Here is a 14,132-nt window from a genome sequence, read left to right on the forward strand (position 1 = left end):
AGGTACATTCATATGAATTGAAGTTACTGTCCTCGCTATCACTGATGTTGTGAAATCCTCACCCATGTAGATGGGAAAGCAGCTGAAATCACATTCCCAGTGGAAGGCCATGGGGAATGACTGATGGTTGGATTTTGTGTTTGAGAATAACATGCCTAAAGTAACAGAGACAGAAAGACCACTGAGAGAACCAGCAACCAGGTGTGAGGAAAGCATTCATAAGCGAGTGTGAAAACTACACACATGTGAGGAAGATACCATGTAGGAGACATGGCAAAAAATGAACCGTGGCTCTGGAGCCAAGATTTTGAGTTCAGATTTTTTAATGTTCTGTCAGACAGGGAGTAAGTGATATTGGATAAGTCTTTCACTGTAAAGTGGAAAAGGCAATTATTCCTAGAGAACATTTTTTTTTGGGGGGGGAGAATAACATAAAAGCATACATCCTTAGGAATCTATCTCTGGATGGCATGTTTTAATAACATACTATTCTTTGTAAATTGCCTTGAGTTTCTTCCTCTGTGTTTTAAACCCAGTGAATGTTACCCCGTCCCCACAACACCTGAGTTTTTGAAAGCACTTTAAGGTTGTGGGTTACTGAGGGGAAAAGTCTATTACTTGGCTGTTGGAAGGACACATCTGTCAGGACTTCTGATGCACAACTCCATTTCTTGCATCCAACATAAATCTATATGACTCATCTTACACGAACTGTGTTTGTATCATTATTAGGATGGCACCCATTGGAAGAAAAATTTAAGTTTGCTCATAGATAAACTTGTTGTCTTCTTCCATCATTCTGGTCATTTCTATCTGTGTACTTTTTAATATTTTTCTTTATAGAACTCTGAATTTTTTTGTGAGATAGAGTCCTAAATATTTGGTTTGTTTGGTATTATTTTCTACCTCTTATTTATATGTAGAAGTGAAGTTAATTTTCCTATGTTGACTACGTTATATCTAATAGCCTTGGTAAACTTAGTTATCATCATTTTCTTAGGAAGATCATTTTGGATTATCTATTAAATTAACATATCATCTAATTTTCAATTTTCCAGTCCTTACACATTTTAATTTTTGAGCCCTACAATACTGCTGGTTTGTAGTTATAGGACAATGCTGAACAGAATTGGAGCTCACAGGCATTCACTTTCTTATGCAGTTTCAGAGAGAAAGGTCTCAACAGTTCACCCTTAAGAATGATATTGGCTTTGGTTTTTGTTAAGATGATTTATCTAATTAAAGAAATTTCCTTTTATTCCTAGTTTGCTCAGAATTTTACATCATGAATGTGAGTTCAGTTTTGTCAAACACTTCTTTTTTCTGCATTCTTGGAGAGGATCATATGTGCCTCCCTCCATTTTTTTTTTAAATATGGTGTAATATAATGATTGTTTTTCAAGTGTAAAGCCAATCTACATTGCTGGAATATATTCAACCATCCAGATTTTCTGTTACGCAATTCCTTCATATAGTGCTTGTTTTTATTTACTATTTCTGCCCCCTTAGTATTTTTGTAGCTATAATCATTAATGAAATTGATAAATTTCTATTTGTGAAAATCCCTCATATACAGAAGGTTTTAAATACATAAAACAAGGTTGGATGGACTGTCCTCTATCTATTCCCTGGAAGCAATTGTGTGTAAGTCTGGAATCATTTCCTGTAAGACCTGATAGTTTTGCTGGTGAGGTATCTGGGCTTGCAGTTTTCTTTCTGATGTTTTTAATTAAATGTTCAGGTTGTTATATATTCTTCATGTGTTTTTCCCATTTTTTTCTCATCTGTTTATGTAAGCCTATAATTTTTAAAGAGTCTGTCCATTTTATTCATATGTTATAACTTATCAAAATCTGTAGCTGGTCTACTGTTGTGATTTTTATTGTCCCCTGACCCCACCCCAGACACTCTTTTCTTCTTGACAGACATTTATCAATTAGTCCTTGGAAGGAACCAGCAATTACTATGCTCATCTTCTGTTTCCATCATTTTATTTGGCCTTAATGTATATTCTTCTCTACCTCTTTAACATTGGTGATTAAGTCACTTATTTTCAATGTTTCTTCCTAATGTAAAGGTTTAAAGTTCTATGACTTTTGGTAAACACAACATTTTGGCATGTAGTAATTTAATTTTTTTTTTCAAATGTAAGTAAAGCCATTCCTAGTTTGATTTCTTTCTTGGCTAAGAAGTGTATTACTTAATTTCCAATACACTTTGGGTATTTTCTAGTTATTATTTCTGTTTTTTAGTTTAATTACTTTAAGTTCACAAAATAGCGATACAACTATGGTCTACTTTTGCATATTTTTATTCAAGGTTGAAAAGTAGATTATTGGGTTATTGTGCTATCTGCTTGTTAGGTTTTCTCAAGTTCAGACCTTTTACATGTATAGTATCTTTGGACTTTGGTTGGCTACCTCTATCAATTAGAGTTGTGTTAAAACCTTCGACTGTGGTTGTGAATTTATCTTTCTCTGAGGTTTTGTTTTTGCTTACTCTGTTTTTGAAGCTGTTATTTCGTTTTTATGTGTCAAAGTTGTCATATTTTCTTGAATTATTTATCTATATGAAGGAACCTATTTAAAACTAATAAAACTTTTCTGTTTTCTTGATTTTTCATGTAGTTTTGTCACCTCCTCTTTTACTTCCCGATAAATACCTTTCCAGTTTTCCCTTTAAACATACTTTTTTCAGATCTCAGTCCTGTACCTGGCAATCACAAACTTCAAGTTGTACCATGTAGTCTATTCAGAGTTTGTGTTCTTTTATAGACTTAAACCTGTGATTTTTAAGTACCCTCTTCATCCTTGCTCTTTATGTTCTACATTTTCCCTCTATTTCCTAGGAACGGAAACACTAACGCACTCTTGCTATTCTTTCAGTTGCCACACTATGTTAAGAACATGATTTCCCATGGTCTAAAATTGTCTGAAACCTTCTTTGTCTGTGTTCCATGTCTCTGAACCTCTTTGCTATCATTCCTTGTTTTGGGCTCTGTGATGCTAAGTATTTTTTTTTTTTTTTGCATGATCTTGCACTATCTAGATTCCTATGCAAAACTTCTGTTGTTCATTGAATTTCTAACTGTAATCATTATAGTTTTCATTTTTCAATGCTTCTTGGTCATTTTTCATTCCCTAGTTTGACTTTTACCATATTGAATATTTAATTTAATATATTGGTTTGGATCTCTACCTGCAGTATTTTACTTTGGAATTTGCTGTCTGCTGTTGCTCCTCTAATTGTGCCATGTTTTTTTATTTTGCATATTTAACTGTGAATTCATATTCTTTGGATTTTTATGTGAGGAGTACTGAAATATCTGGGTTGATATTGCATATCTCTAAGGAAGATTATTATTAGATACCAGAGATTGAAGGGAGGGACACCTAACCACTGAGCCACATCCCCAGCCCTTTTTATTTTGAGACAGACTTCCCCTAAGTTGCTGAGAGTGGCTTTGAATTTGCAATCTTCTTGCTTCAGTCTCCCAAGCCACTGGGATTACAGGTGTGCACCACCATGCTGGGCCCAGGATGATTATTTCTTGAGTGACCTTGGGATATTATCAACATGGGATCATTTTATCTTCCTTAAAGTTTATACTTGAAGCTTTTCAGTCTACACTGGTAGCATAATCTTAGATGGCAACCCTTTCTAGCTTGTGCTAAAGTGACAACAGGCATAGTTTTCTATGTCTACTCATGGATAGTTTTTCTTCCCTTCCTTCCATTCATTCTTTCACTCACACTCATCTTTACCCTGCATACATCAACTTTATTCAGTGGTTCCCAATTTGATTCTTTTTTTTTTTTTTTTTTTTTTGAGGATATTCTAGGCTTTACCTCCTGTGCCCCATGCACTATGCTGGTAACAGAAGCTCGAAATCCCAATATTTGGCAGAAGTTATTAGAGTGAAAACTGACTTTGAAGCTTCATTACCTCAGAGTTCTTACAATTTTATTTTTTATTCTATTTTCTTATTTTCATATTTGTATAATGATGGCTATTTATCTCGTATTTTTTAAAGGTGTATTGCTAGGAGGAGAAACATGTATGTCTAAAAAGTAATTTTCTAGATGTAGAAAACAGCAGAAAGCATGATTTTTAGTTAAAAATCAATTTGGTTGTTTTATTAATGAACTTTGTTTTTTATTGACAAAATAAATAATATTACATATTTTGTAGCTTTTATTATTTTCCGTTTTCAGAATGTTACCTGATATAATCCATTTTCATATTCTTCACTTTTGTGCAATAACAAAAAAATGAGGGCAGTGGACAGTTCTTGAATACCTACTAAGTGCCAGATATTGTTTTACATGCTTTCTATTTATTAAATCATTGATCTCCTCAACATCTCCACAAGAGGATGGGAAGATGTTATTTTCATCCTACAAATGGGAGAAGTAAAGCACAGAGAAGTTGAGTACATTGCTTGAGGTTATGCTTACAGTTCATGAGCGTTGGAACAGATATTTTCAAATTATAAACTATCAGGTTAATAAATAATCTTCAGAGGTGACTAAAGAGCTGCAGATTTGAATCAGGATCTGCTGCTCATGTTTTTACTTTTAAAAAATGCAAAAAGGTATCAAGTTTAATATTTATTTTTTGTACATCCATTATAAAAATCAACCAAGTCTCCCATTCTACCTTCTTCTTTCTCTCCCCCAACCCCATGATATTTAGCAACTGTTAACTGGAATTGGTTACCTGGAGTAAATCCTCAGATTCTCTTTCAGTATGATAAACTTATACATGTGATACTTGTATATATTTAGTAATGATTATATGATCATTATATGAACATTTATTTCTGCATTTGTTTTCCACTTTTCTAGTTTTGAGCCTTTATGGTAGAATGTGGAGATCGTATCAGTTTTTAAAATTTATGTAGTATTTTAGAGAATTTTATCGCTTCTTTTTCTTTATATATTTCTAGGGATTCCCCCTTAATGATAATGAGGTTTCCTGTTTGTATGTGTTATAAACCAGCCTGGAGCAGACATTCATGTACTGCCTCTTTGGCCTTTGGCAAAGATGACTGCAGGTTAAATTCCTTAGAATACATACTGCACATTTGCCATCCAAAATGTTCTACTCTAGAAGAGAGAGGACAGAAATGCTTCAACATATATGTGGAAATTCAATTCAGGATCTGCTACTCATGTTTTTACTTTTTAAAATTGCAAAAAAGTGTCAAACTTAATATTTATTTTTTGTACATCCATTATAAAAATCAACCAAGTCTATGACAAGTAACAAAGATGTATTCAAGGAGTATGGGAAACAGTGATTTTTATAAAATTTTTCATCATTGCACTAAACTCAGGAAGGTATCTTCTAAGACTGGCCAAATACTGGGATGGAAAAGGAAAATCAGTGTTAAGTTTGGTAATATTTTAATTTACAATAGGGACAAAGCCTCTAACTGTAAAAATATGATAACAAACATGAGAAAGGACCAATTTCTTTACCATCCAAAGACGTATTTTAAAACACTTATGACAAAGTCAAGCAAAACAGCTTCAGGGAAAATTCACAAATAGTAACTGCCTTTGCATCTCCCCCTTTTTTTTGAGATTTTATAATGTGCCAAATACTGAACTAACTACTAAAATGCAAGTTCTTATTTAATTCTAACAAAATTTATGACATAGGTGTTATTGTTTCTATTTCGCACAGAGCAAATTATAGTTCAGATTGATGTAGTCACTTTCCCAAAGTTACTCAGCTTGTAAACTCCTTTTTTTGATGCTTTTATACACTGTGACCCTGAGCAAGGAAATAACTTATTTCTTAATATCTTCTATAAAAATCATTAGCAAGCATATTAAAAGTTGTTCAAATCTACTTATAATTTAAAGAAAAAAATTAAATGCATACACAAATGTTATCTCCATGGGCAAAGATGAAATATTGATAATAGTCTTAAGAGTGTGAGGTACCTAATTCTATACTATTGATGGAATTTTGTTTATATACAAATTAGCCTCTCATTGTGCTCATCTGTAAAATGGGGATAATACTTAGCAGAATTAGTAAGAGCATTGCAGTTTAAATATGTTCAGTACTAGCACAAATTAAATGCCTGATAACCGTTACATGCTACTTCCTCAAAAATTGCCCAAATTCTTTCCCCAATTCATACAAAAGACAACAGAAGAAACCTTTACCTCTTGGTATTTTTAGTACAAGGCAAAGAGTAAACATGTAAATTTGTATGGGAAGATGAAGATTAATAAGAAGAACTACTCTGGGTGTCCTAAGTAGGGCTCTATTTTTAGGACTACTCAAGAATCTTTACATTATATGGAATTCCACATCCCAAGGTCTAGGTCTTCAAGACCAAACAAGCCATGCATGTAATCAAAGGATCAAAGAGCCCCATGAAAATACTGTATGGTAAAATCATACCTATGATTAGTGGTGTGATGGTTTGTAGCCAGTGCCCCCCATCCATTTGAGAGCACCTTATTTCTGCCTTTTAGAGTAAATGAGCTTGGAAGTTCTAAACAGAAGATATTAGAGAATGCAGAAGCATGAAAGCACCGTAGTCATCTTTTTAAAATATTTACAACTATGTATTTCATTGACAGAAATATTGATTTGAAAGGAAGTCCACCAAAGCTTTGAAGATCTCCATGCATAGAGCCATCTTGGCAGTATCACAGTTTTTAAATCACTGAGAGTTGTGATAGCTTTGCATCTCTGTGGACAAAATACCTGACAGAAACACTTTAGGCAAGGGAAAGGTATATTCAGGCTTACTGTTTCAGAGGCTCAGTCCACGGTAGCCAACTCCATTGCTCTGGACCTGAGGTGAGGCAGATCACCATGGCAGAAGAGCATGATGGAAGGAGGAAAGCTTCTAAACTCAAGGAGGCCAGAAAGCAGAGAGAGCAGCAGCCAGGAAAACAAGAAATATAATCCCCAAGGGCATGCCCCCAGCTACCTACTTCCTCTGGGCACATCCTACTGCCTGGAGTAGTCTTTTCAAATTATTAGTTCATCAAAAGAATTAATGCACTAGAGGGGTTATAGGTTTCATAATCTAATCATTTTACCTTCAAACATTTCGGCATTAACACAGTGTGATGTTTTAATATGTATCTGCAAGTATTTAATAAAAAAATTTTAAGTAGACATTTTATACATCTGAGCATGAAATACATATGACAAGGTAACTCCAGAAGTTGTTGAGCATCAAAGGAAATAAAATTTATGTGGTCTGTCTACAGCACGTTTAACTGGACGGTCCCGTTCCTTTCATTCCTGGCCTGTTTGATTCTGGCCGTAGCCACCATCACTTTGTACTTCATTCCACTGCGCTACATCATTTTAATCTGGGGTAAGTTTGACATGGTCCTTTTGCTAGCAATCAATTTCAGGTAAGAACCAATTACTCATTTTTAAAGTGTGACTATAAACTTTAAATGTGCTCTTGCTGGCAATTAAACAGGAGATTAAGGAAAGCATTTGAGGAACAAACACTTCCAGGACCTCCCTGGAAAGGCCAGTGGAGTGAATGATCAGCATGGATATTTATAGGCCCCTTGCATAATTGTGATCAAATAAAAATGTGATAGTGCATGCTCTTTCCCTTTGGGATTTTCCAGTCATAAATCCCCTTGAATAATATATTGCTGTGGCCCAGTAATTTTCTGGAAACACTGTGGTTCAAACAAGGAGCACACACCTGCATCTTGCCCTTTATATAATGTCAAAGTAGATCTGATCACTGCCAGGTTGCTTCTGACCCTTCGTCTCTAGTGGACTTAAATCCAGAAGGAGTGGGGGTGAAGGAGGGAACATTCTGTGAGTATTTATCAGTGCCTTAAAAAAAAAAAAAAAGAGGAAGCTATTGTTTACCAGGGGAAATGGGATGCTTAAAAAGTTTAGCTGCTTTAAAAAAGGAGAAACAAAAACATAAAAATATCAAACTTGAAATAAATTTCCTGACTTCACACTCATGAAACTTTGTGGATCTTTGTGTCTGTTGCTGGGTGGCCCCTGCTTGATGTAAGGAGAATGCACTGCACTAAATGACTGGGGACTTGGCAGCCTTTGTCTTGTGACTGTTGTTGAGCTCTCCTCCCTCATTACTTGCAGAGAGCTTCCTATGTCAGGATGTTCAGGGAAATCACAAAAATGAGAGTCTGTGGTGAGATGCACTCATCTTTATGCATGGACAGAGAGCCTGGAAATGCTGGATTAAAGCTGCAACTTTTCTAGAACCATTACAAGAATCCCTACAAGGGATTTCACCTAAAAGGTAGAACCCTGTGCACAAGGAAAGCCAAAGGTGGACATTCAGAAATTGGAAGAGTCATGGGAAAAATAGAACTCATAAAATTACTAGAACTAACTAGAAGGACTTTGAGAACATAACCCAATCATTCTCTACAGTATTTAGAGCTGAAAATCTTATCTAAAGAAGCCTCTGACCTTGGTGCAAGTCTAGGAAGAGAAAAGAAAAAACATATTCTAACCCTCTCCTGAGGGGTAGGAATTAACACTTGGTTCTCTGCTGTTGCTTCAGACAATGTGCATCCTTGCAAGCTCTCTTGTTGCAACTGGGGAAAGTCCTCTCATGCACAGGTTTGTTTTACATTGCAACAATGATAGCACTTTGGTCATTAGGAAAGAGCATGGGCCTCTCTAATGGCTCATTGATTAAGGCAGGATTTTTTTTTAAATATTCCCATGAGTACTTTATATGCTAAATATTATCTGTATAGACTGGATAATCTTTTTCTTTCACAGTTGTTATTTTGTGTGTGTGTGTGTGTGTGTGTGTGTGTGTGTGTATGTATGTTTGTGTTTCCAATTCCTGACCACATTTACAACTTATACCTTCATATAGCTGTCTGTCCCTAACCAGGTGCGATTCAAAATTACAGTTCTTTGGCTACTGTTTTGTTCAAACAGCTTATCTAATTTGAATGCTATGGTCTGCTGTTAAACACTAGTACATACTTGATTTATTTATAGAGCTCCTTTCCTCCACAAAGGGGACTAATACAGTCATCCCTGATCCCAGAACCCCCTGTGGATACCAAAATCTACAGATGTTCAAGTCCTCTGTACAACGACACAGTATTTCCACATAATCTATACCTGTTCTCCCCTGTATTTTACTTATAATACTTAATACACTGTAATCTCAGTGTAAATAGTTGTTATGCTGTATTGTTTAGGGAGTAATGACAAGAAATCTCTGCATACATTCATTACAGAAGTAAGTTTTTTTCCCAAGTATTTTTGATCCAAATGTACAACCCAGAGACACAGAGGGCCAACAGTACCATTTCCTCCTTTGTCAATGTTAGGATTCTAACCGTTCTATTTACCTAAATCACTTTGACTTCTTCCAAGATATTGGCAGCTTTCCAACAACTCTTTGCATCTACTTAGTGAAACATTTCTCTCTTTCTTGTTCAGTTTATGGATGAAACTATTAAACAGCATAGACTTTATCATTGTCTCGAAAGCCAGCAGTAACCCTTTGAGCTTTACCCTCTGGAGATTTGGTTCCACCTTCTATACAGGAATTCATAGTTTACTGGTGAGCATATTAAAGACAGAGTGGACAAATGCCTTGACAATTAATCCATGATTTCATCATGTAAGACTTGTCTTTCCATCCTGAAGTATATTCTGCAGTTGCATTAAAATTTATTCATTTTCAAGGCAAGGTAGTTACTAGCTACTGTAGGTCCAGTACAGTGTTTTGCATATCTTTTATATGATTCTGTCCCCTGCAGATGCTTTCTCACATGAGAAAAGTTGTATGTCAAATTTATAATGATCCTTTAATAATGTTTCCTGGACCATATGAAGTTACTTATTTTTATGGAGTCTTAAACATATGAATAAGAGCCTAGCATTTTGCTAGATATTCATGTTCTATACATGGAAATAATGTTTTTGTATAAATATTTTTTAAATCAATTATTTGACATAAGCATATGAAAATATTCCTGGACTCCAATTTACTGTAACGTTTTGATAGGTGAAACATGTTTTTCCCTCTTTAATGATTTTTTCCCTCTTTATGATTCTTGATGCAGCAACATAGATATAAATCTTTAGTGAGCAGTCAAAAAATCCTTTGAGTGCATGAGTCTCAGCCTCCATACCTGTACTCTCCATAGGTGACTCTTTCTTGAGCCCACAACTTCTCTTGTGTGGAACTGTGATTTTTAGAAATTGAGAAGTAGATTTCAAGAGGGATATCTGAAGTTTTCTGTAGAAAAATATCTACTGGAATTTAGTCACTTGATATATATCCAGATGGTAAAGTATCTTTTAAAATTTTTTTTAAATTTGTTTTAGTTATACATGACTGTAGAATGCATTTAAGCACTCTGATATATCATACACAAATGGGGTATAATTTTTAATTTTTTAATTGATTGTACATGTTGTAGAATCACATCAGTCATGCAGTCCTAAGATTTGATTGCATTCATGTTTTCTGTTGAAGAGTTTCCCAATATTCTTTCAGTTTTTCATCACAGATCCTAGCTATAGCTTCCCAATCTTGGACTCTACTTTTAAGTTTGGGGCATTTTGCAAGGGGAGCCAGGATTTAACTTTGTATCTCTAGTTGATAGCATCACAGCTCTCATATGAAAGGTGCTCAGGGTTTGAAAAATGAGTAAGCAGGGATCCTGTATAGACCCCAAGGAATCACACTGAAGAGTTACATGCCCATTACTTATAGAAGTTTCTGAAAACTTCTTATTCTGTTTTGAGTGCTTATTTTCAAGTTACTGAGTGTAAGGCAGTCATGAGATTTTCCATATACTCTTTCCCCACATTTATTTGTTTGTTTGTTTGTTTATTTATTTACTTACTTTTACATTGAAGCCCTCCTTCCACCCTACTCATCTATTTATTCTGAGCTCCATCACCATTGAATGATAGTCTCTTTCCCAAATGCTATCCTTTGGGACTTAGATCTCACTTGTTTTATTATAGCAAAAAAAAAAAAAAAAGTTTTGCTTTGTTGTTTTTGTTGTTTTTTAACAGCAGATAGACCTCTCTATGTGTATCATTTAGGTTAAAATTTAAATTTACATCTAGTATCCTACTAGATGATGCCACACATTCAGATTTTTCTTGTGATCATCTATGAAAACTCTTCTCTACGGACCTTCTTTGGCTACCTAGCTTATTAATACCCACAGTAATGATTGCAGCCCCTCCATGGTTGTGGAATTACAGAATTCTTTCACATATCTTTTCCAGCATGATTCTACTATCAACCCTAGACATTACATAGGGCAGTTTTTTTTCATTAAAATTTCATGAGAAGTTTAGAGGTTGGCCTTGGGTCAGTTATAATGCAGAGGAGGGTTAAGTGATTTGCCTGAAATCACACAGTTAATGTATCATGTAGCTGAAACTGAGGCCCAGGGATTCTTGCACCATCACCTTTGTTGTGATCCCTCATTGGCCCTTAAAAATGACCAAGAAGTCCGTGATCTCCCGTTGGCCCTGGATCTCACATAATAAATAGTATGTTGGAATTACTGTAATAGTCAAACCTGGGATACCTTTGAAAAATAAGGTGTGCTTTTGAAGCATGCAATCTGAATGCCTTGTAATTTTTATTCTAACTTTTTCAAACGTAGACAGTCTCAGTGCATTGTGGACTACTTCGGCCTTTATCGGTGCATTTGAGCTACTGTGCAGGTTTATAATCTTCTCAGTGTCTGAGAATGCTGTGTTTTGATCGGCTGTGATATTATCCCTGCCTTGCTGTTCATTGTAAAGACTCCAGATGCGCACACTATATATAATTAACAATAGAAGATATATCTTTTCTCAATACGTCTTTGTCTCCCTTCATCATTTTGCCTTGTCTGTTTTCTTTTGCCAAAAAGCCCATGCTACAATTAAATGTCTTTAGAATAACACAGTGAGAGTATTTTAGTTTAAAGGAAACACTGGGGGAAATTTTAGTTAGAAACATGAAGCTTGCTGTGGGGGTAGAGGGAAGAAAGGCAAAGTGCAGCTTTGACTTGAGGAAAAGGGAATCATTTGCTGGGAACCTTCCCTAGCCCAGCCACCAAGCTACCATTTACTCATGAACAATGGCTGGCCCCCATTTGCAAAGCAGATGTAAATCTGACCCCCCAAAGAATGGACTGGAGGTTGTCATTGTGTCAGGTATAATGCCATGCAGGAAGTCCAGTCCTGAGATGAAAGCAAAGTAATATTTAATGAACAAAGAAAAACATCAAACCTTTTATGTGTTGGGAGACTGTTGAACTTGGCTTCTGAGTAGGAGCCATTCAGAGCATAACTAAGCTAAGAATCCATTCAGCGGTCATTGGGACTGTTAGGCCTTCAGATAGGCTCCTTGTTAAACAAGCACCCTGTGGCAAAACTTCAGAAGGCCACCTAGTCTTTCTGCTTCTAACACTCAACATGAAAAAAAGAGTTGACATTTTGGTGAAAAGACTACAGATTGTGAGCTCTGGGTACATGCAAAGTAGCCCCAAGGAGCACAGTGGAAGACAAAAGGTGGCGGAGAGGACCTCTTCACTAAAGAGGAAACCATGGGCAGAGTGTGTCCTGGGCAGATACAGGAACCCAAAGTGCAGCCACCAAAGATGGGTGCTCTACAGTGGGCTCACATCTTAAATGTTGAACCCCTCTGTAATAACCATTGTCCCCATCCTAAATTAGCACATACTCCCTTGTCCAGACAAACCCACTCTCCAGTGTTGCAGTCCCCAAATTAAGTTAGCAACCATAGTAAGATAATTTTCCAATAATAACTTTTCACAGTTTCCTGCAGCATCAAAGTACGATCAACATGTCAAGTTCTGTTCTGCTGTGAGAGAAGAGAATCCTGTGAAAATGACTTGGAGGTGGGGGGAGAGAGATTGCTGCAGTTTCTTTCTAACAACAAGAAAGTCCCGCCCTCCACCTCCCACAGCTACACGGGGTCCTGAGCCTCCAAGTAGGGGCTTGTTTTGGCTAATGAAGGCCTTTTCCCATCTGGGACATTTGTTTTCATAGCAAAGGAGGCTGTTAATCAGTATATTCCAAAAAAGCCAATGAGCTCTCCAGTTTTAGTGCTTGTTTCTGCTGCCCTGCTGCTAGGACTGTAATGGGATTTTCACAGCTGAAGAAGGCAGAGCCCCTCTTCCCCCACCCCCTCTACTTTCTTCCAGGAAAAGGCATTTGTGAATGATTCCACATGACAGCAACATGTGCATGACTTGAAGTCTAGTAATTGTTTTCACACTAATTTTTACTTGTGAATACCCCTCCACACACACTCAAGTCAGGCAAGATTTTTAAAAATAGGGATGTAGGTAGACAGAAAGACAAAAAGCTCTCTGGTGTTTCTATTTTTCAGGCATAAATAAATTTACCAAGAAGCTCCGAAATCCCTTTGCCATGGACAATAATGAGCTACTAGACTTCCTCTCCAGGGTTCCTTCCGACGTTCAAAAGGTATGTAATGAGTGCTCACCAACAACAGGGGCTCCAACACTGAGTTCTAGGCAGCCGCAGAGCTAAAGGACCACAAGACTCTGCTTATGTGAGTAATTGAGATAAGGAATCTGAAAAGCCCTAAAGAGGCCTGGCTTGCAGGGAGGTGGTATTTAAAAAAAAAAAAAAAAGGCAGCTTTGTCCAAAGCATGAGATGATTGGGGGAAATTATCCTGAAAAAGAGCTACTAAAGAATGATCTGGAACTCATACCGTGCAGCTGCAGTGTGCTGATGCTTGGCCCTTTTTGATTGCTTACCTCCCTAAAGAGGACAAGATGGGCTCAGTAAGTGCAATTGCAGGAGATCCAAACCTGAGGAGTGATACTTATTTTCTTCCTTTTTCCGGATGGCAGGCATTTATAGGGAATAGGGAACAAGAGGATTATTCTTTTTATTCTTGTTTGCCCTGATTATCTCCTGGGCCTCCTTTCTATCCCCTTTCCTGTAAAGACTTAAAGATGGTAAGGGCAAATCCCCCACTTACTTTGCTACATGGAGAGGAAGAGACGGCATGAGATAATTTGAGATCAATCACAGGTATTATTCACAGGTAATGGTCACTTAATCCAGCAGAGTCTCATTTCTGTGGATGCTCGGAGATTAATGA

General features: G+C 36.4%; 1 protein-coding gene across 4 annotated transcripts in view; it reads left to right on the forward strand.

The window, feature by feature from the left end:
• Positions 1–14,132, forward strand: part of Mctp2 (multiple C2 and transmembrane domain containing 2) — a 160,734-nt gene that overhangs the window by 144,994 nt on the left and 1,608 nt on the right. For all 4 annotated transcript variants that reach the window (XM_026394055.2, XM_077799771.1, XM_077799772.1 and 1 more), the window contains 2 exons: positions 7,248–7,357; positions 13,388–13,485. In XM_026394055.2, the coding sequence (XP_026249840.2) occupies positions 7,248–7,357; positions 13,388–13,485 (208 nt within the window). The remainder of the gene's footprint in view (positions 1–7,247; positions 7,358–13,387; positions 13,486–14,132) is intronic.

Source organism: Urocitellus parryii, chromosome 6 (genome assembly GCF_045843805.1).
Source record: "Urocitellus parryii isolate mUroPar1 chromosome 6, mUroPar1.hap1, whole genome shotgun sequence".
Classification (NCBI taxonomy): Eukaryota; Metazoa; Chordata; class Mammalia; order Rodentia; family Sciuridae; genus Urocitellus; species Urocitellus parryii.